This window comes from Danio rerio, chromosome 17, assembly GCF_049306965.1.
Source record: "Danio rerio strain Tuebingen ecotype United States chromosome 17, GRCz12tu, whole genome shotgun sequence".
Classification (NCBI taxonomy): Eukaryota; Metazoa; Chordata; class Actinopteri; order Cypriniformes; family Danionidae; genus Danio; species Danio rerio.
Window position 1 is genome coordinate 28,474,942 of NC_133192.1, and position 24,038 is coordinate 28,498,979.

The window sequence follows — 24,038 nt, forward strand, 5'->3', positions numbered from 1 at the left end:
CGCACACTGGGCATTAGCTGTCAGTATATGCTATTTATTCAGAATTCCATTGAAGTTGCCCTTATTATACTTGTCTATTCACACTAACCTAAAAATCCTTTCACATCACAGAAGTTGCAGACTCTATCTTTACAAACCCAGGATCCCTGCATCTAATGAATCTATTTAAATTCAAAAGGTCAAAGCACAATCATTTGCACATGAGAAGCTGCAGGTGCGCAGCGAGATCTACTTACCGTGACATTTCGCCACTTAATAATCTTTTTTGCAAAATGCTTTCTAACATATAATGTTAAGACTGGCTGTCGTTTCGAGAAAATGCTTGTTTATTTTTGCGGCCACACTTACTTGCTCATGTCGGTGACGTTATCAGCAGCGAAGAAAAAATTCTGGAAGCGCGGGTGGCACATTTTAAATACACTAGAAGACAAGAGAGAGAAGAGAAAGAGATTAGATGATAGTAATCATTAATCTCGTGGCAGAGGCTTTAGCAGCTTAATGAAAAAATGAAGAGTCATTTGTCATCATGGTGGCAGGTTGTGCTGTTCTGCGGGGGAAGATCTGAGGAATGTAAAGTGTAATTGTTTTATTCACACATCTCTGGCTAACTGCCCTCCCGCGTCTCCTGCTCTCACTCTCAGAGCCGACTTCTGTTTCTTTAATACAGTGTGAACACAAACAGCATCGCTGAATGGAGTTTAATGTTGTTCAGTCAACAGAAACGCCTGCAGATAATGAATGGGTAACCATCGGCTGCGTGTTCTGTATAATGCAGGAAGATACTCACTACTTCCTCTTGTGCTCTCCTGCGCTCTCAATATTGTAGCTGCCGATCTTGATTAAGCCCTCCGCCTTCTCCTCCTGTAACAGAAACATGGCTTCTGTAATTACTTTGTTGAATGTATGAGTAGATTTTCTTCAGAGTTGGAGATGCACTGATATTATAACTCTGGCTGATAAAGATAAGCTTGATATGATAAACTGTTCAATTAAGATTAAATTAATCAAATTATAAACAAGTTGTCAGCAATGTGTGTTTTTGCAGACAAAAATTTATATCATTTCCATTTGTTATTATTGCATGTATCAACTTAAAATTGAAGGCAAATGTATTACCCTTCTTTGAAATTTTATTCATTCATTTATTTTCTTGTCGGCTTAGTCCCTTTATTAATCCGGGGTCGCCACAGCAGAGTGAACCGCCAACTTATTCAACACATTTTTACGAAGCGGATGCCCTTCCAGCCGCAACCCATCTCTGGGAAACATCCATTCACACTCATTCACACACAGTCATGCACTCAGGACAATTTAGCCTAGCCAATTCACCTGTACCGCATGTCTTTGGACTGTAAGGGAAACTGGAGCACCCGGAGGAAACACACACGAACGCAGGGAGAACATGTAAACTCCACACAGAAGCGCCAACTCGAGGCTCGAACCAGCGACACAGCAACCTTCTTGCTGTGAGGCGACAGCACTACCTACTGCACCACTGCATCGCCTCCTTTGACAATTCTTTTTCAATTATTTTCCAAGTGCTGTTTCTTGGAGAGATTGTTTTTGTGCTTTAATAACTCATTTCTAATAGTTATTTTTATGTCTTTGGCATGGTGACAAATTAAGTGTTATCTCACCAGTTATTTTGCAAGATAGTAGTATTCAGCTTGACATGCAATCTCGCCACTGTTCCCACTAGCTTGCCTGGTTTGGGACTTTGATGGATTTCGATGGACATCAATGGATTTTCTCTTTAGTGTTTGGACTTTCAGCAGTGAAAATTAAACCCCACTGAACTGAACTCTGAAAACTAGACTGACGCAGTTTTAAATTACTAGAACTTCTACAGGGAATATGCTGGAATCCTAAAGGTAACTTCAATACCTTTTTAAGACTTTTTAAAGACCTTATCAGAATATTTTAAGATCCCATCGCCACTTCAAGCTGTAATCACTATCAAATTTTTACCTTAATAAAAAGTTGTTAATAAACAGTTGTAGTTAAATAAATCAATGGAGCACAACCATACAAAAGAACTCGAAAGAAGCAAAGCTTGAAAGAATAAATTACGTGGTTGTTTTCAGCATAGGTTTCAGCTACTTGTCTTTCTCCATCCAGGAGTACGCAAACTGACAATTTCCCATTTTTCTGTCTGTTTCGCTCTATGGTTTTTTCTTAATGTGGAGAGAGTCACATCACCTTCTCGCACAAATGACGTGACATCACCCGGACTGATGAGCTTGGCCAGACGCTCCGGCCTGAACCAACAACATGGATCGAGCAAGCCGTTGTTAATATTAGGAGGAAAATAAATATATTTATGCCTTTTTTGGAGTCAAACATTTTGGACAACGCTTGAACAAAATTTAAGCCCTAATAAAAAACGTGATCAAGACTTTTTAATTGTTTAATAAAATAATAATTTCAGCTTTTATTCCAGTCAAAATAAAAGAAATTATAATAATGTCACTAAAAGAAAAAAAAATATTATAGGAAAACCAGTGATTTCCATATTTCCTTGCTCTGTTAAACGCCACTTGGGAAATATTTGAGAAATAATTTAATTTCACAGGAGGGCTAATAATGTTGGTTATCTGCATCCAAGCACAATTACCATATCTGTGTATCCCTACAACATTAAACAGCAAAAATATTACACATATACTCAAAATCAAATTTATACAACTGCTGACAGTTTGTAATATATCTTAAAGGTCTTATAATAAAGCAGAAACAATTAATTTTTTTAGCATTGTTTGAAAAAGCTAATTGTTACACATGCTCAGCATTTTAAATGTACACACTGGTTAATCTCATATAAATAGACCAAATCACAAGAATATTTATATAAAACACTGTCATAATAGCATGTCGATTAGCCTCATGTGGAGAAAGTTTTTTAAGGTTTGTTATGCACATAAAGTAAGTGAAAGTAAAGTGAAAGTTCATCTTAAAACAAAGAGACAAGTCAGGTTATTAATGAGTGATAGATCTGAGAGAATATTTTATTCATTCATTCATTCATTTTCCTTCAGCTTAGTCCCTTTATTCATTAAGGGTCGCCACATTGGAATAAACCGCCAACTTATCCAGCTTATGTTTTACACAGCAGATGCCCTTCCAGCTGCAACCCAGTACTGGGAAACATACATACACATTCATTCACACTCATACAATACGGCTAATTTAGTTTATTAAATTTACCTATACCGCATGTCTTTGGACTTGTTGGGGAAACCCAAGCATCCCGAAGGAAACCCACGCAAACACGAGGAGAACATGCAAACTCCACATAAAAATGCCAACTGACTCAGCTGGGACTTGAACCTGTGACCTTTTTGCTGTAAGGTGACAGTGCTAACCACTGAGCCACCATGTCGCCTCTGAGAATATTTTAAGAGAAGTAGAATTAAATTTGGTAGTGAATTACAAGTAAATTCATACAAACCTGTTGGCTGTTATACCAATACAGCGTTGGACCTTTCAGGACGAACCAAAATCTCTGCCATTTCTGAGTCATGAAGACGCCTGCTTCTTTTCTCTTCTTCCAGAGCCATCCGTCACAGTCAGGACGACCGAGTTCACGACAGGACACCCTCCTGCGGCTCATCGCTGTCCGCATTCCTTAAATACAACACAAATCAACAAAGAGTCATTAATTTGGATTGAACAGAAAAAAAACTCTAGAGAAAATAGTGAATGAGCATATGTCCATGCCTGACCTTTAGTAGAGCTCTTCTTATTCTCCTTTTCCTCCTGTGGTAAAAAGAAACGTATAATTAGCTGGCGATCACAGAATTTAAAACAGACCTTCTGCCGATGCCATCTGATCTGGCACAATCAAACACTTTATTATAAAATGAGTCAAACAAATGCCTTCTCAATGACTCATGGTGCACTCAAGTGTACCACGCTGAAGGGTGAAAAATCAATAGAGTAGCTCTCCAAAAACACATCTTGCTTTTTGACTAGGAAAAGGTGCAAAGTGTTCTTACTCTTAGTCCTGCCATATCAGGACAGGAGCTGGTGCTGGAGCGGTTCAGCTCCTGGGGGGATGGACTTCTTTCTGCAGATATTTTTACTTCCAAACTGTTTCGACTCGCACGCGGAGAGTCTATAAGCAAGAGCATGATTAATAAATGATATATCAGTATTTGTTGTGCTGCTTTTTTTTCTTAACACTCATAACTGAGATCAATATTTTGATTAGTGTGTTTTTTGTGCTTGTATGCTTGAGATATATACAGTTGAAGTCAGAATTATTAGACACTCAAAGAACTTTACATAATGGGGGGGTGGGGGATTCTCCTTATCCACCACCAATGTGCAGCATCTACCTGGATGACACGATGGCAGCCATATTGCTCCAGGCTGCACACCACACATCAGCTGATTGGTGAAGACGAGACCAATTATGCCAATCATTATATGGTTAGGAGGCCATGATGGATAGATTTTGCCAAGACACCGGGGTTAAACCCTTACTTTTTCAAAGACCTTTTTTTTTAATGACCTACTCTTTTTTTAATGACCAGAGAGAGTCAGGACCTCGTTTTAACATCTCATCCGAAAGACAGTGCTTACTGAGCAGTATAAAGTCCCCATCAATATACTAGGGCGTTAGGACCCACACAGACTGCAGGTTGGGTGCCCAACAGAAGAAATTGACAGAAGGGTCAATAATTTTGACTTCAATTGTATACTGTATACACAGCAGATAGGTGGTGGCTAGTCACTGTCTTCATGTGTGATGAGTAATTTAAGGCTGGGTAGTAAGACAGAATATATAGTCACCGTGGACTAAATTGTTAACCATAATAGATTTTTTAAAAATCCATGTACTTGTAAATAAGTAGCTATGGCTAACTCACATGAAGCTCTGAGTGGAGCACTCATAGTAAGATCAAGTCAGCAATCTGAGATTGTTTGTTTTATATAAACTGTTTTGGATCACTGACTTGAAATTGCAAACGTTAGTACAGAATATCTCCGTGTACAATATCTGTCACCGAGTTAAAATACCTTCTGTAGCACTTTAACCTCTGCTGAATAAGTACTAAATAAATGAAGTAAAAACAAAAATCTATTCTTGCTTGATTTATTGGTCAGAATACACAGGGGGGCAAATGATTCTGACTTCAACTGTATGAGGATTGACTTATTGACCCTAACATTAATCATACAGGTCTTAATTCAGTATCTGCCCTATCAATACTTTTATTCTTTGCAGTATTTCTGCCAAGCAGCCTCCTGGGTTATAGTGACTACCATATGCATAATTTAAACAGAGGCTGCTGTGTTACACTAAGAAGTATCAAAGAAAAAAAAGTTGGTTATGTCTAGAAAGCATCAATTGAGGTCATAAAATCACAAGTCAGCTCTTTATAATAAAAAAGTAAACACTTATGGGAAATAGAAAAATGTAAATTAACCTGTAATTAAACACTTTGCATACAAAAAAGAAAAGCTAGCAGCATCAGCTCTGCCAAAATGAGCATCTCTATTATATTTAGGTTCAAAAAAGGTGAAGTCCTACTCATTTATGAAGCATTTATTTATTAGAACCATGTATGTTGATTTCCTAGAAAAACATGAAGTCAATTAATGTTTAAGAAATAATTTTTATATACTGATTCTGCTAAAGGAATATTTTATTATCAATTTTGAAAAAATCTATTTAATTATTTTTTTTGTGTAAACTAATGCATTTTTTGGTCAATAGAAAACATTTATTTGAAATAAAACATTGTGCAATATTATACAATTCTTTAAGGTCACTTTTGCCCAAGGTCTAAGAAGTCTTCCAATAAATGACTAAACTCAAAGTGTTGACTTGCAGTGTAAGAGCTGTACATACTGCATTTACTATCATTTTGTGGAAAAATTGTTTATTACTTTAGATAGACAGAATAGTACAAGTCTGTACACATTTTTTGTCCAGTCTGCAGCGACTCTTACCTGTTCCTGGCTGAAGCCGTTTTAGGGTGCCTGACTGATATTCATTGGAGTTTTGATCATTAGCGAGAGCCGATTTCTCCCGCCTGAAATGATGTGTGCTGTCTGTTGCTGATCTGTGGTACAGAAATACATTTACATTTAAGCATTTAGGAGATGCTTTTATCCAAGAGACTCACAATAACTGGGCTATCCGGGGAACATTTAGGGGTTTGGAGAGATCCCAACTCCAACTGGGACATATTTATTTATTCATTCATATACAGTTGAAGTCAGATTTATTAGCCCTCCTGAAGTATTAGCCCCCCTGTTTATTTTTCCCCCAATTTCTGTTTAACGAAGATCAGATTTTTTTCAACACATTTCTAAACAGTAGTTTTAATATTTAATAACTCATTTCTATTAACCGATTTATTGTATATTTGTCATGATGACAGTGAATAATGTTTTACTTAATATTTTTCAAGACACTTCTATACAGCTTAAAGTGACATTTAAAGGCTTAACTAGGTCAATTAGGTTAACTAGGCAGGTTAGGGTAACTAGGCAAGTTATTGTATAACGATGGCTTGTTCTGTAGACTATTTAATTTTGACCTTAAAAAATTCACATAAAATTAAAAATTAAAAACTGCTTTTATTCTAGCCAAAATAAAACAAATGAGACTAAACATAATTTGGAAAAAAAATAAAAATAAATAATCAAAGGGGGGCTATACTTCAACTGCGGGTCAAAGTTTGGAGACAGTAGGATTTTTAAATTTTTAAAATAAGTTTTTCTTGCTCACCAAGCCTGTCTTTATTTATCAATTTTTTTTTATTGAAAGAAATAGAAGGTGAATTATTACATAACAGGATTTGACAAGACTTTTTCTTTTTTTTTTGTTACATTTTCCCCCATGAACAACCTCCCTCCCCTTCAAAAATAAAAAAAATAAAATAAAAAATAAATAAATAAACAAATAATAAAAAATAAAAATATATAAAAATAAATAATAATAATGATAATAATAATAATAATAATAATAATAATAATAGTAACAATAAATAAATCTAAAATACAGTACAAATTGTAAAATGTCATTGCACTATAAAATAACAATATGGATTAGAATTTATTTTAATCATTTATTACAGAAATTTAAAGATGAATTTTCAGCTTCATTACTCCAGCCTTCAGAATCACATGATTCTTCAGAAATCACTCTATATTTATTATCATTATCATTATTATTATTATTATTATTATTATTATTATTATTATTGTTGTTGTTGTTGTTATTATTATTATTATTATTAATTATTAATGGTAATAGTAATAAAAGCAATAATAACTGCAGTTATAATTTAATTTGAAACTACATACAATAATAAATAAATAAATATTATTAAATAAGAATTTAACAATATGTTTTTACATTTAATTAATGCCGCCTTAAAGAACAGAACAATTGTCTTTAAAATATTAAATGAAATAAACAATAAAAAAATGACCCCAAACTTAGTGTACATACATACACACATACATACACATGCATACATACATAATGTATTAGCATATAACAACAGGAATTGACAACACTAGGCTGTCCTATGCAGTGCCAGATATACAAAAGCAGATTTAATACTATGAAAACCTACCAAACACACTATAGGTCACAAACTCAAAAAAAGTTAGTTACTTATTTAAAAACTAAAAACTACTTTTTTTTTTAAAATGAGTTAAAGCAACACAATTCATTAGTTTTTTTTTAAATTGTAAAAACAAATAAGTAATTCCTTTATGTTGTCCCAACACAAATCAATGGTGTGAAACCCACCATTTTTTACAGTGCATTCAAATCCAGCGCATCGATACTGTATGCACACATGTTGTTATTGGTGGTTTATAAGGACTCTACTGTAGGTGTAATGTATTTTATACAGTTAAAAAAATGCTAATTTTAAAGCTTTAAACCACCCCTCGCCCTAAACCAAACCCGCACAAAAAACCCGTGGCAAAATTTATATGTCAAAAGACGTTTTGAATTACATTGAAAGGACATCAGGCATAAACCACCATAATAGAGTACAACTAGGTCATATCCATGTCCTTATACAAAAAAACTTGCAAACAACCAAAACCAGTACACACACACACACACACACACACACACACACACACACACACACACACACACACACACACACACACACACACACACACACACAGAGACACACACAGAGACACACACAGAGACACACACACACACAGACCTGAGATAGAGCAAAGCTCGTATGTCCTCACTGTAGCTCACAGAAAACAGTTATGAAACAAGAATTTAGATTATGAAACTCGCAGGTAGAGAAATGGAGACTTTCACTTCTTATACACAGAACACTTTACAGTAAAAGAGTAAAAAGATGGAAAACAGAATCAGTGCTAAGCATTCGAAAGAAGCAGGAAAAAAGATCCCATTTCTGTAAAACCTTTAACAATCTCCTCAGTGTTTAAACAACAAGCATCAAATAGGAGAGCTGAAAATCCTGTAAATGGATGGTTAGAAACATGTTTGAGCTCACCTGAAGGATAGAGAGCGGACGGAAGCTGCCACCCTCCCCAAAAGAGAGTGTCTGCTTTTCTCCTCCTCTCCCTCCTCAGGCTCCTCTCTCTGAAAGTGAAGAATATGAGAGATCCATGTTTGGAAAAACCCAGTGTCACCACACAGACTGACTCAACTCCAGCGTTTCACTGTGGTGAGAGATGGAGGTGTGTGTGTGTGTTTGTGTGGCAGTGATGAGTTCATATGCACATGTTCATGTCTTGTGAAGGATCATGGTAAGTACTGTATGTTGTTGTGAGGTTTGTGTCTTTGTTTGTGGTTGTAAAGCAATAGTCTGAGGACAAAAAGGAAAACTATTTCATTTGAATGGTTTCTACATTTAATTAGAGTGTGATAGTTATAACTGGTTTTAGGCAACCAATATTACATATATACATCTAATGAAGAATGTAATGAAACATTTGGAACTGAAGAAAATCAGATTCTCCCTAAAACTGAAATTATATAAAAACATAAATTCTGCAGGAAATAGTTAAATTGAAAAGGAGTAGACTAATTTAGATTAAAAAAGAAGGTCAGTATTCTGTTTTTTTTTTTTTAATTATTTATTTATTTTTGCATTTATTTGATTTTATTATTATTTATTTATTTTTGTCATTTTTATTTATTTATTTATTTATAATTGTATTAATCTAAAATCACTATACTTCTGTATGTGTTGTTTGTATATCGCATGTTTTATTGTCAATTGTTGTGTAAATGTTTGTTGGACCAAATTCGTAAGTCGTTGCGTTTAAAAAACAATAAAGAAAAAAAAATTAATATCTAATTTAGGATTATTTTAAACAAACCTTTGAATTATATGTGTGACGAGATGGATGCTTTAATGTTTATTTTTCTCAAGTGCCACTAGGGGGCGCTGCTCCGACCGGTCCTTCCTATCGCTTCCAGACAATACTTCCGGGGGTCGGAAGGAAGCGGAAGGGCAGGTAAACAATTGGAGATTATAAAAGAGGGAGAAAAGGCCAGAGAAGGGGCTTCTTGTTGTTTTGGTGTCGGGTATTTGGTGGCAAGAATTGGAGAAGGAGGAGAAGAACGGTGTAAGGTGGAGAGCTTGTTGGTTTCAATGACTGTGTGAAGAAAAAACTGAGGGGTGGAAGCAATTTGTGGACGTGGTGACCAGGCGATCTCTCTAGTATTGTGTGCGAGGGGTCTGAAATTCTGATGGGAAAAGTGGACCTGTGCAGAACGGCTTCGGTGTCCCTGGGTCAGTAACTTTTGTCCATTTGCATCCATTCATACACCCACACATTCCACACACACATTACAACATTATCACATAGGCTTTCTTTACATTTTTTCCCTCTCTTGTTTCCAGTCGATCAGCCACACATTATTATTGTTTGTTTGTTTGTTTGTTTGTTTTCTTTTGGGTTATCTAAACATTATTATTGAAGTGTTTGAATTGTTTGTTTGTTTCCTTTTGTTACCTAAGAAGTGCTAATTTTGACTATGATCTATGACTGAACAGTGATTAAAAGTATATATTTTGATTTAGAAAACCTTTTTGTTGTACTGCTTGTTAAAAATATACCAGTTAATTTAATTTAAAGTGTGTGTTGGGTTATCTTTATTTTCTTCTCTTTGTGTGTATGGTGGTTAAGTGTTTGCCGCGGCTATCCAGGGTTTTAAATTTAATTTTTGGCAAGTTAATCTTGTCTGGCGCCCAAAGATTTATTAATTCTGGTAACTATTAATTTTTTTTTTTGTTTGAGGTCCGCTGGCAGTGGGATTAAGGGACGTGTGAAAGCCAGCTAGTGCAGTACCCACGTGGACCAGCGGTTGAGCGTTCGGCTGCGGTGCAAGAGGTCCCGTGTTCGAATCCCGCGGAGTTCAGTTTTTTGAGATTTGAATTATTATTATTTTTTTCTTATTATAAACTGTATATAAGATTTATTTATTACAAACAACCACCGTCACATAAGTGGCGCCCAACGTGGGGCCCTGAACACTTAAAAAAAAAAAAAAAAAAAAAAAAAAAAAAAAAAACTGAACACTTTAAAAGACATTGAACACCATTGAAACCTTACTTTATTTTGGGAAATTTTGAACTTTGAAACTCATTTGAATTGTTTGACTGATTTCAGTTGACAACAACCTTTTTGACTTTTTTGAACTGTTTTGCTTTACTGACAAAGACTTTGGAAAAAAAAAAAAACAATTTTGTTAAAAAAAAAAAAAAAAAAAAAGTTGTTATAGAACATTTGTGTCATTGTACAGGAATTGTACTGATTTTGTATACCTTGTGAATTTGGTACTTGTGGTACTTTTGACATCTCTCTCTCTATATATATATTTTTTGTGACCACATTGCTTAAAAAGTCAACATTTTCTTTTTTGATTTTTATTTTTTCAAAACCCTTAGATTGCACTCATACACACTATAAACATGGCCAACGTCAATCCTTCCCCTTCAACTTCCGTGGATATTGATCCACCAGATATAGCCACTCCAGTTTGGCCACCAGTGCAGCAAAGACAGTTCTCATCACCTTCCAACATTCCCACATACCACTCCACACCCACTCAGTTAGACCCTTATGGAAGGACTCAAGTGCATTTCCACACCACCACTCCAGGTGTTACTTCTACAGTTCAACCTGACCCAATGCAACTGTGCACAAGTGCATCCACGGTAGAATCACCGCCCTCCACAGCAACCCAGCATGCTCTTCCTGGATACCTCCCTACACCTGGAAGAGAAATTCATCAACTTACTGCTCATGTACAAGGAAACTGGGATCGTGTATTTGACTGTCTGAAACGGCAAGATAAAGCTGTGAAGGAACTCACCGAAAAATCGTCTAAATCTTTTTCCCTGCATGAAGCAAAGCTTGCAAAAATGGAATCCACCTATCAGCAACTCCTGAACACATTAACTGCACAACGAAAAGATGACACAGAGACAGCGGATCAACTCACTAAAGCTGTGAAGGTGATGGTGACACAAGAAATCCAAAGGAGTGAAAGTACCTTAATTTCAGAGATTCGCTTCATGGTGGAACAAGCTCAGTTGGAATTGCAGAAGGATATTCAAGCTACCAAGGAACACTCGGACAAGAATTTTGAACGCCTTTCCAGTGATCTAAATCACTGCAGGACTGAAATTAATGCCATAAAAAACCAACTTGACAATCTTCAAACAGAAATAAGTGATTTCATCCCACCTATAAAGCAAGTGTCTGATCCTCCAAGCAGTGCACCTGTATCCGTTTCAACACAGTCTTCATCTTCAGTGACTGCTCCAATGCCTTTTCAAACACCTGTTATAAAAAGTGATCATTTAAAGTTAACTTTTCCAACGTTTGGAAGACCTTCGGATGATGCTGATCCACTGCTATATGTAACACGCTGCAAAGATTTCCTGGCCTTACACCCTCTAGATGATCCAGACATTCTAGCTACCTTCCGCACTGTCCTGTACGGTACAGCCCGGGATTGGTGGGAAGTGGCTCGCTCTGCTATTTCCACATGGAGTGAGTTTGAAACTGCTTTTCTCTCAGCTTTCCTTTCAGAAGACTATGAGGATGAGCTGGCAGAGAGGGTTAGAACTAGAACACAAGCAGAGAAAGAGTCAATTAGAGACTTTGCTTTTACATACAGAGCAATGTGCAAACGATGGAAGCCCACACTAACTGAGAGTGAATTAGTAAAAATGATTCTAAAAAACATAAAACCTCACCTAGCCAGTCAACTTCGAAGCCGTGTCCATACAGTGGATGAGTTGGTTAAACTGGGCCTTCAGCTTGAGAAGGATTATGTTCAGCAGTTACATTATGTAGAACATGTGACTCAACCCTCACCGCAAAGAATTGCCCCCAACCGAGTTGAGAAACCTCCAGTTTTGTGTTGGAGATGCAAAGGTCTGCATCCACCAGGTAGTTGTCCTCACTATTCCTCCTCTGTGCAAACCACTCAATCATCTAGTCACCCTCCTCCTACTGGAAATAAACGTTATTTTCAGACCCAAAAGCACGGAGGTAATCCATCTAACAATGCCATGTCTGTTACACTTCCTTCAAAGTCATTACCCAAGTCGACTGTTACTAAATCTGTGGTCATACCACAACAGCTGATAGTTCCAATTTACATTGGGGCTTGGAGAGGAAAAGCCATATTGGATACGGGTGCCAGTTACACTTTACTCCATGAGAGTTTGTGGAAGGAGATCGATCCCCAAGCCAGCCTCCATCCCTGGACACTTGGCCCACTCTATCTGGCCAATGGAGAAGCCGAAGTTCCTTTAGGATGGACGAATTTTGAAATCATATTGCATGACAAAGTTTTTCCTACTCAAGCTGCCATTCTCACTCCAAAAGCCTTGGCTTACTCTGTAGTCTTGGGTTTAGATTTCATTTATTCAAGTGGTCTACAGATTAATGTAGTTGACCAGACATACTCTTTTAAGTCCAACCCTAATGAAGAGTACCCTTTTCAACCTGGACATGCTAGTGTTCCTGTGGGAAGATCCCAACATTTGAACAAAAATGCACAAACCCAACATTCAAGTAAGACACTATCTCTGCTCAGCTCTATTCCTCCACCATTACCGTTTCCAGTAGTATCCCAACTTGCACCCAGTAGTGATGATCAAGCTCTGATTGAGATGGCTGTTGCCGAAGCACACTTACCACTAGAAAGTAAGCCACAGTTACTTCATCTTCTCCAGTCAAACCCAAAAGTCTGTACTCTTCAGCTTGGAAGAACCACTGTTCTTCAACATTGCATTTACACCACTCACCCAGTACCCGTTAAGCAACGTCCTTATCGGTTGACACCTGGAAAACAAGCCATAGTAGAGGAACAGATTGAAGAGATGCTAAAGGCTGGTGTCATCGAACAGTCTTGTTCTCCATGGGCATCTCCAGTAGTTCTTGTTCCTAAGAAAGACAACAGTCTTAGGTTCTGTGTGGACTACAGAAAATTAAATGCGATGACAGAAAGTGATGCTTATCCAATACCTAACATCACAGAGATTTTAGAGTCTCTTTCTGGAGCATCCACATTCTCATCCTTGGACCTCAACTGTGGATTTTGGCAGGTACCAATGGATGACAAAAGCAAGTTGATGACTGCATTCATCACCTCTAGAGGGTTATATCATTTTAATGTTATGCCCTTTGGACTGAAAAATGCTCCTGCTACCTTCCAACGTTTGATGGAAATCGTCCTGAGAGATTTACTTGGGAAAATTTGCTACGTCTATATTGACGACATTGTCATTTACTCACCCACCTTGACCCAACATCTTCACGACATCCAGACCATCTTGGAGAGACTGGAAAAAGCAGGTCTAACCCTAAACCTAAAAAAATGTTCCTTTTGCCTACCTGAAATTACCTTTCTAGGACACGTAGTGAGTCACCAAGGAGTTGCAGCTGACCCCAAGAAGGTGGAGGTCATTCACGCTTACCCAGTCCCACAAAACCTTAAGGATGTTCAGCGATTCTTAGGACTGGCAGGATGGTATCACCGTTTTGTACCAAATTTTTCACGCATTGCTGAACCACTGAATAATCTGAAAAAGAAAGGACGACAATTCAAGTGGGATTCACTATGCCAGCAAGCATTTGACAATCTAAAGTTCTGTCTTACCACACCTCCCATCCTGGGCCATCCAGATCTTAACATACCTTTTACTGTGTATACTGATGCCAGTGACTCAGGACTAGGGGCTGTTTTGACCCAGCGTAAAGAGCAGGGTGGCGAAGAAGTAATTGCTTATGCCAGTAGAACCTTGACTAAGGCAGAAGTGAATTACTCCACCACGGAGAAAGAGTGTCTGGCTGTGGTGTGGGCTTTAGACAAGTGGCAACACTACCTGGAACCTAGAATGTTTACAGTGGTTACAGACCATTCCGCTCTGCAATGGGTCATGAATTCCACCAAACCAGCCAGTCGACTCATGAGATGGGCCTTGCGCTTGCAACGCTATGATTTTGTGATCGAGTACAGAAAAGGACGGCTGAATGTTGCTCCTGATGCGTTGTCCCGTATGTATTCCATGCCAGGCTGTAACTTGTACACCACGCAAAAGGATCTGCCTGATTTCCCTGTCACCCCACAAACCATCTGGGAGGAACAACATCAAGACACAGACATTATGAAGATCTTTCAAGCTCTGGCCAAAAATGAGCAACAGGAACAAGCCCAGTACACTGTGTTGGAAGACAAGCTGTATCACATCACCCACCTAGCAGATGAAACTGTTCACTACAAAGTAGTCATTCCATCTACTCTTAGACCAACAGTACTAGAATGGTACCATGATACTCCCTTAAGCGGACACTTGGGAATTTACAAGACATACAAGCGAATACAAGATGTTGCTTATTGGCCAGGAATGTGGACAGACATAAAAAAATATGTCAAAAATTGTGCCAAATGTCAAGTCACCAAATGGGACAACCGGAAACCTGCTGGCAAGTTACAACAAGTTACAACATCACGACCAAATGAGATGTGGGGAGTGGATATAATGGGTCCAATGCCGAAGTCTGGAAAACAAAATGAGTACTTACTCGTATTTGTCGACTATTTCTCCAAATGGGTTGAACTGTTTCCCATGCGGCATGCCACAGCACAGACCATTGCCACCATACTAAGACAAGAAATGTTGACTCGGTGGGGAGTCCCTGACTTCATATTGTCAGACAGAGGAGCGCAGTTTGTTTCTTCTTTATTCACAGAGCTGTGTGGAAAATGGAACATCACTCCAAAGCTTACCACTGCTTATCACCCACAGACCAACATGACAGAAAGAGTGAATCGCACTTTGAAGTCTATGATTGCAGGGTTTGTGGAGGACAACCACAAGACCTGGGATACATACTTACCAGAGTTACGTTTTGCTTTAAATTCTGCAATACAGGAATCCATTGGGATGACGCCTGCCGAACTTCACCTAGGTCGGAAAATCCACAGTCCCATGGATAAACTGCTGCACAGACGTGATCTCTCACCAACCAAGCCTGCATACGACATGGTACACAAAATAACACAGTTACAAAGGCAAGCCAAAGAAAATTACACCAAAGCTCAAAAACGGCAGTTAAGGAGCTATGACAAGAACAGAAGAGATGTGTTCTTCAGAGAAAGAGAGCGTGTATGGGTCCGTAATTTTCCCATCTCTAGTGCACAACATCATTTCAGTGCTAAACTAGCTCCAAAGTGGAAAGGACCATACCGCATTATCCAGCAACTAGGTCCTGTGAACTACCAGGTATCTCTTGAAGACACTGGTGAGGATGTGAGAAATGTTCATGTGTGTAATCTCAAACCATGTTTCCCCACGGCAGAGGAGCTGGAAGCAAGGGAGAAAAATTGCACAAAGATCCTCCCACAGCAGGATCAAAAAAGATTTTAAAAAGGTAAATCCTCGTGAGCATTGAACAACATGGGTTGTTCTCACGAAGGGGGGGAGAGTGTGACGAGATGGATGCTTTAATGTTTATTTTTCTCAAGTGCCACTAGGGGGCGCTGCTCCGACCGGTCCTTCCTATCGCTTCCAGACAATACTTCCGGGGGTCGGAAGGAAGCGGAAGGGCAGGTAAACAATTGGAGATTATAAAAGAGGGAGAAAAGGCCAGAGAAGGGGCTTCTTGTTGTTTTGGTGTCGGGTATTTGGTGGCAAGAATTGGAGAAGGAGGAGAAGAACGGTGTAAGGTGGAGAGCTTGTTGGTTTCAATGACTGTGTGAAGAAAAAACTGAGGGGTGGAAGCAATTTGTGGACGTGGTGACCAGGCGATCTCTCTAGTATTGTGTGCGAGGGGTCTGAAATTCTGATGGGAAAAGTGGACCTGTGCAGAACGGCTTCGGTGTCCCTGGGTCAGTAACTTTTGTCCATTTGCATCCATTCATACACCCACACATTCCACACACACATTACAACATTATCACATAGGCTTTCTTTACATTTTTTCCCTCTCTTGTTTCCAGTCGATCAGCCACACATTATTATTGTTTGTTTGTTTGTTTGTTTGTTTTCTTTTGGGTTATCTAAACATTATTATTGAAGTGTTTGAATTGTTTGTTTGTTTCCTTTTGTTACCTAAGAAGTGCTAATTTTGACTATGATCTATGACTGAACAGTGATTAAAAGTATATATTTTGATTTAGAAAACCTTTTTGTTGTACTGCTTGTTAAAAATATACCAGTTAATTTAATTTAAAGTGTGTGTTGGGTTATCTTTATTTTCTTCTCTTTGTGTGTATGGTGGTTAAGTGTTTGCCGCGGCTATCCAGGGTTTTAAATTTAATTTTTGGCAAGTTAATCTTGTCTGGCGCCCAAAGATTTATTAATTCTGGTAACTATTAATTTTTTTTTTTGTTTGAGGTCCGCTGGCAGTGGGATTAAGGGACGTGTGAAAGCCAGCTAGTGCAGTACCCACGTGGACCAGCGGTTGAGCGTTCGGCTGCGGTGCAAGAGGTCCCGTGTTCGAATCCCGCGGAGTTCAGTTTTTTGAGATTTGAATTATTATTATTTTTTTCTTATTATAAACTGTATATAAGATTTATTTATTACAAACAACCACCGTCACATATGTTTGAGATGTACTGTGTATAATCTTACAAATTAGTCAGGATTTTGATATTGTAGATTTTGATCGCCTTTAGCGTCACTGTCATGTTTGAAAGAGATTTATTCCCATACGTTTTTGCTGTATTGAATAAAATAACTTTAAAGCTCAATACTTTAAAACTGCTCAGAAAAACCTTATAATTCAAAGGTGGTGATGTGTAAATAAAAATGGAATATATCTTAATAAAAAATAAATATTAGATATATTAATAAAAAAACATACAAACTTACAAAAGCACATAATTAAATAGATTAAACTTTAAAATGTAATTAAAACAGGAAACATAAAATATTGGTTTTTAAAAAATACAAAATGTGTCCCGATCATTGATTAAAAAAATAAAACAATAAAAAGATTTCGATAACTAGAAAAAAATAATACTTAAAAAAACGAATTACTTACTTTTAAAGGTAACACCTGAAAATCATGGTCCATTAGTTCATGTTAGTTATTTACTAATATGACACATTACAGAATTAAATTTACACAAACTTTAGTTAAGGAAAATAAAGTAGTTCTTTGCTATTTTAGATTAACAATTAGATTAACTAATGTTAAGAAGAGCAACTAGATTTCAAAAAAAGCATTAGTAAATGTTGAACTATGATTAATAAATGCAATACAAGTATTGTTTATTGTCAATATATTAGCTAATATAACTTTAAGTCTTACCAAAACTTACAGCAAAAAAAAAAGGACAATTTTAAAAACTTTAAAAACTATTTCATTTTTTAGCCAAATTCTAAAATAACCATGGCCCCACTTTATTGACCTGATTCTTTAATGCGGTAGTGCGTTCGTTTTTGGGATTGTTTAGAGCAGGGGTCACCAATCTCGGTCCAGGAGGGCCCGTGTCCCTGCAGGATTTAACTCCAACCTGCCTTAACACACCTGCCTGGGTGTTTCAACTATACCTAATAAGACCTTGATTAGCTTGTTCAGGTGTGTTTGATTAGGGTTGGAGCTAAAATCTCCTGGACACCAGCCCTCCAGGAACAAGTTTGGTGACCACTGGTTTAGAACCTCCGATTCAGTTGCCTAGAGGACTAGGAATAATAAACGGCAGCAAACGGTCAAACTACTTGATCCACATGAAAACTACTTGATTCACAAATAAGTGTGTTCATGACAATACAGACAAAGCAGAATGATATAATAAAAAAATATCAGTTTGCAACATCAAGCAGCATAACAAGCTGTTTTTAACGTTTAAAAATGAATGGCAGTGAATAAGACCGGAAATCTTGAGCCAAAAAGACTTAAATAGCTGAGCCCGCTCATACGCAAAGAATAAGGTGAATATCAAGTGGCCCTAAATAATATGTACATAATCTGAAATTAATAATTTATTACAATGTATTTATTGTGTAAATACACTTTTTACATTGCATTTATGATTGATTAATTACATGCATGTAATTACATCTGTAATTATTTTTTGTAATTAGATCTTTACCATCCCCACTGTTGACCATCCCTTACCTTAAACTCAACCAAACCTGTCCGTAACCCTACCCATATCCCACCTCAAGAGCATCAAAAGTGCTTTTCAATAACACAGTGACCACACTGTATCTATTTTTGATGCCAGTACTTAGTAGTCAAGTCCACTTAATATTAAGTGGGACCATATTCATAAAGATTACTCAAAGTATTACAAATGAAAGCAAAGACAAAACTGAAAAGCAAAGCATAAGAAAATGCTCATGACAGCTCAGAAAGTTTTGTGGGAACATCTTGTGTCTGAATTCATCAGCTTGAGGTTGGTGTGTTTGTGTGTGTTTGTCAGAAATCCTTGAGGATTCAGTCCCTCAGGGTCACGTCAAATCCAATCATTTTAAAAGCCACATGACTGCTGTTACACACTACACACCACACACACAAACCAGAATTTATATATATATATATATATTTGTAGATTTTTGCAGTCACAGGAGATTGATGTGTAGGCGGTAACTGTTGTCATGATGATGTCCTCAATATACACCGATTTAAAAAAACTCCTTCATTTGTTTATTGTAATTGTGGATGTGAAATAAGAGAGTATTCGCGGTGGTGTCACAAAGAGGAAATGTGTGTATTGCTCGTCGAACAAACACAACCACGTGTGATGTATGTACATGTGACGTCAATAAATTTGTTGCAAAAGCAACCGCTAAAAGAACCAACAGTGTAAAATGCTTGCAGCTCCTCACATGAGACTCATGTGTTCATCTCTAGCTGGTTATTAACTCGGTCAAAACACTCTGGGGCTTTGTTCAGACATACAGCAAAAATGAGTGAATTAATATGCATATGGGAAATTTAAAAAATAGCATGAATAATTTGTAAATGATTGTATAAAGCTATTACAAAATAAATACATGCAAATTACATCAAAATAAATGAATATATACAGTGTTCAGCATAATAGAGTACACACATATTTTTATTAATTTCTCAGGCAGTATAGGCAATGTGTTTTGGTGCATTTAATCAAAACAGATGTACTAAACAGATATATTTATTAAAATAATATTTTAGTCACCAAACATTTAGAAATTGAAAGACAATATAATTAAATTCAAGCTAAATATTGCAAAAAAAAAAAAAAAAAAACTGCTAATTTTCAATTTTCTTTGATTCTCTTGATTTTTCCTCTTTTAAAATTTGCATTCAATATTTTTTTATAACATAAATTTGGGTGTGCTAGTTTTTGGACTGTTATCGTAAGTTACTTTGTTAGATAGGCTCCAGATTTCGCTTCAGTACTGACTAATCTAATGTATATGCACAAATATAATATTGTACAGTTTCCTTTTAAATTTATGAATTTAAAAGATAGATTTGTGAGGGGTGTACTTATATATGCCGAACACTGTATATTTGTAAAATTTGTGTGACTGATTAGTAGTAAGAGTACAAGAAATAAAAAAAAAATCATAGTTTTGACCTATTTATAATATTCATTTTACACAATATAAACTGGGTATTAATACAGGAAACTATATAGATCGCTTTTTCATTTTAGGATGGGTGTCCCTTGCATGGGATGATCATATATGGTAAGAAGAAAATCATGATTATGTAAAGCATAGTTATGACAAGTGAAATGACAAACACATAATTATGAGACTCAAAGTCATAGCATGAAACACTTTTGAATAATGTCAAAATTTGACTTTTTGTTATCAAAATTACGATGTAGTAACAGGTAGCAACACATTTACATTTTTTAACACATTAATCTCACTGCCACATGTAATGTCTTAATTAAATGTTTTATATTGTTAATGCTTTTCCCCTATTAATAAAACTAATCTCAGTTCTTATATGTGGTTCCTTTGCAAAATATGAGTGTAGAACTTCTGGTTTGGGCATCAGATTTGATGACAAAATCATATAATGTCGAGCATGTGTCATGCTGAAATAGTCTAAAATATAAAGCCATTTTAGTGTCTCTGAAACTACCAATCTTTAAGTCAACAAGTTCCCAAGCTGTTCATTTCCTCTGCTGAACACAGAAAAAGATATTTTGAAGAAGGCTGGAAACTGGTAGCCTTTTACATCCATAGTAGGAATAAAACCCACTATGAATGTCAATTGCTAGCAGTTTCCAATATTCTTCAAAAATACAAAGGAAGTGCTTAATAGAAGAATGAAAGTTTAACATGTTTTAAACAGGTAAAAGGAGAGTCAATGATGATAAAATTGTAATTTTGATTGAAAAATCCCTTTAAATGTATAAAAAAGAAAAAGCCTCAGTACCTCAGACTTGGCTCGGCTCTCCTTGCGTTTCAGGAATCCCGGAAGCCTCCTCACAACCAGAGTGACTCCATCTGGATTCTCTTCTAGTTTTTTAACAAGGTTTTTCCTGCTCCAGCCAACCTGGAAATGGATACATCATTTACACGGCTTCAATGAGAGATCCAGTTTGCCTTAAATAACTACTGTTTTGCTCATGAGCCAATCAGTAATTACAGGACACTAGACCACAAACTATTGATGATCCAATTTAGTAGACAAAGGACATCTGCTCAAATACAGCATAGGGTCATCCAGTGAAATGAAGAGTCTTACTGTGCTTCATTACACCCCTGTCTTATTTTATAATTACAGCAGCCTTTATTTGAAAAAAAACATCGTTAGCATTGAACGGTTACCACTTACCACTATCTGTCCGTTGACCTGAATGACTTCATCCCCCTCTAAAATCTTCTCGCAGATCTCTGCTGGAAACTGGAAGACAAGATTTATGATTGTGTAAAAGAAAAGAACAGACTAATGCACAGTTCTGAGTATTTTAATAGCAAAAGGCATAGCAAAGAAGTACAATGGTTTAAAAACAACCATCACAGGTAAAAGATGAATGCCCATTCAAACTGGAGAAGCAGATAATACCTCCTGTAAGACTGGATGATTGTCATACACTAGTACTATGCAAAAGATGAGGTCAGTAGGATTTTAAAAATGTGACAGTGAAGCCCACCACAGCAATATATACACTCACCGGCCACTTTATTAGGTAGACCTGTCCAACTGTTCGTTAACGCAAATTTCTAATCAGCCAATCACATGACAGCAACTCAATGCATTTAGGCACGTAGACATGGTCAAGACGATCTGCTGCAGTTCAAACCAAGCATCAGAATGGGGAAGAAAGGCGAAATATTTAAGTCACTAAACGTGACATGGTTGAGCATCTCTAAAAGCACAACACGTCGAACCTTGAGGTGGATGGGCTACAGCAGCAGAAGACCAAACCGTGTGCCACTTCTGTCAGTTAAAAACAGGAAACTGAGGCTTCAATTTGCACAGGCTCACCAAAATTGGACAATAGAAGGTTGGAAAAATGTTGGCTGGTCTAATGAGTCTCAATTTCTGCCTCAACATTTGGTCGGTAGGGTCAGAATTTGGTGTTAACAACACGAAATCATAGATCCATCTTGCTTTGTATCAATGGTTCAGGCTGGTGGTGGTGGTGTAATGGTGTGGAGGATATTTTCATGGCACACTTTGAGCCCATTAGTATCGAGCATCCTGTCAACACCACAGCCTAGATGAGTATTGTTGCTGACCATGTCCATCCCTTTATGACCACAGTTTCCTGAACATGACAATAAGTTCACTGTACTCAAATGGCTTCCACAGTCACCAGATCTCAGTCCAATAGAGCACCATTGGGATGTGGTGGAATGGGAGATTCGCATCATGGATGTGCATCCGACAATTCTGCAGTAACTACGTGATGCTATCATGTCAATATGGACCAAAATCTCTTAGGAATATTTCCAGTACATTGTTGAATCTATGCCATGAAGTATTAAGGTCTTTCTGAAGGCAAAAGGGAGTCCAACCCGGTACTACAAATGTGTACCTAATAAAGTGGCCTGTCAGTGTTTATATGAAAACTGAAACAGATATTTTATATTGTAATAATATCGTCACATTACTATTTTGACTGTGTTTTTTGATCAAATTAATTGGTGAGGATAAGATACTTTTAGAACCCTTTTAAAAATCTTACTGCCACCAAATTTATCATGAGTAATAAAGACAGATTGACAGTTAATGAATGAAAAGTGTTACACAGTGTTATCACACTCTTTCCTAGTTTCCAACACCAAGGAAGAAAGTTTTACTTTGAAGCATTCTTTTGTTTTATTCCCTCAGGTAATAATATGAAAAAAGTACAATAAATTTAAACCCAAGATTTCAGCTTAAAAGGGAGTCTAAACACCTTTGAATGAGCTTAGAGGATGCTCACTCAGTTCTGACTGACATGTGTGACGTAAAACTCCTTTACAGGTCCGTTTACTGCAAACTTCAAAAACACGCTCATCCGTCTACCAGTAGACAATATAGGAGAGGAGTTGAAAAGATTACTTGGATATTTTTTTTATATTTTATTCACCCTCAGGCCCTCCAAGGTGACTTTTTTCCAGTCAAACATTAAAAAAAAAAAGATTTTTTTGATGATCCTAAAAATACATTTCAATGGTTGCGCCAATTGCCCTCTAAAGAGGTTCACCCAAATAGAAACATTTATTCACTATTTACTCACTCTTAAGTGGTCCCAAAGCTTTTTTTTTTATGAATGAAGAAAACCGGCATTAACATCCAAAGTAGGGAAAAAATATTTTTAAAGTCAATGGTTACCAGTTTCCAACATTCTTTAAATATCTTCTATTCTGTTGTATAGTAGAAAGAAAGTCAGACTGGTTTGGAACAAGTAAAGGGTCAGCAGACGATGACAGAAATTTTACCTGAATTGTAACTCTAAACATATATAAATAAAACAAAATGAATATCCGAGGCTATTAGTGATACATTGAGGTCTTATGAAGTGAAACTTTATCAGTTGGTGCAAAATATAAAGTAGATTAAAGATAATGATGCTGTAAATGGCATTCAGCTTCTTTCACGGATTAATAGATCAGCTTCATAAGACATCAGTGCATCATATGGAGCCAGATTTACTCATTTTGTTTTTTGACTCTCCAAAGGTAAGCCTTTATACATACATTTATCCATCATTGCAACCTTTAATGTTCTGTTACAGTAAAAAGGCAACCACATTTCGGAGTGCATGAGGGAGAGTGAATTAACAGCAAATTAATTAGTTTGTTTAGAAAAAAACTTCCAAACTATTTCCTTTAAAAATGACATTACGAAAACTTTTGATTATTTTTTCTTAGAATTTTGGCAAAATGCATGAAATATACCTCAGTTGGTGTTCCAGTGACAAAATGATTTCTGGATCCTGTGGTGGTGATCTCAATTCCCTATGTGAAAGAAATAATGTGCACATCAAGTCGTGAATATCTTACACCACAGCTGAACTACAAATCAATGGATTTGATATTGGCTCATATAAGCATGTGGAGAATATGGGCTGCTAATTGGTACATGATCCCTGC

The 24,038-nt window shown here is 36.8% G+C and overlaps 1 protein-coding gene across 12 annotated transcripts in view; it reads right to left on the reverse strand.

Moving 5' to 3' along the window:
* The window catches only part of cnksr1 (connector enhancer of kinase suppressor of Ras 1), a 65,038-nt gene that overhangs the window by 9,831 nt on the left and 31,169 nt on the right, over positions 1-24,038 (reverse strand). For 3 of the 12 annotated variants that reach the window (XM_009293086.5, XM_068214356.2, XM_009293088.5), the window contains 11 exons: positions 23,844-23,903; positions 21,289-21,357; positions 20,887-21,006; positions 8,517-8,605; positions 8,211-8,240; positions 5,959-6,071; positions 3,996-4,114; positions 3,723-3,756; positions 3,449-3,624; positions 788-861; positions 349-420 (listed from right to left, as the gene is read on the reverse strand). In XM_009293086.5, the coding sequence (XP_009291361.2) occupies positions 349-420; positions 788-861; positions 3,449-3,624; positions 3,723-3,756; positions 3,996-4,114; positions 5,959-6,071; positions 8,211-8,240; positions 8,517-8,605; positions 20,887-21,006; positions 21,289-21,357; positions 23,844-23,903 (956 nt within the window). 12 annotated transcript variants of the gene reach the window in all.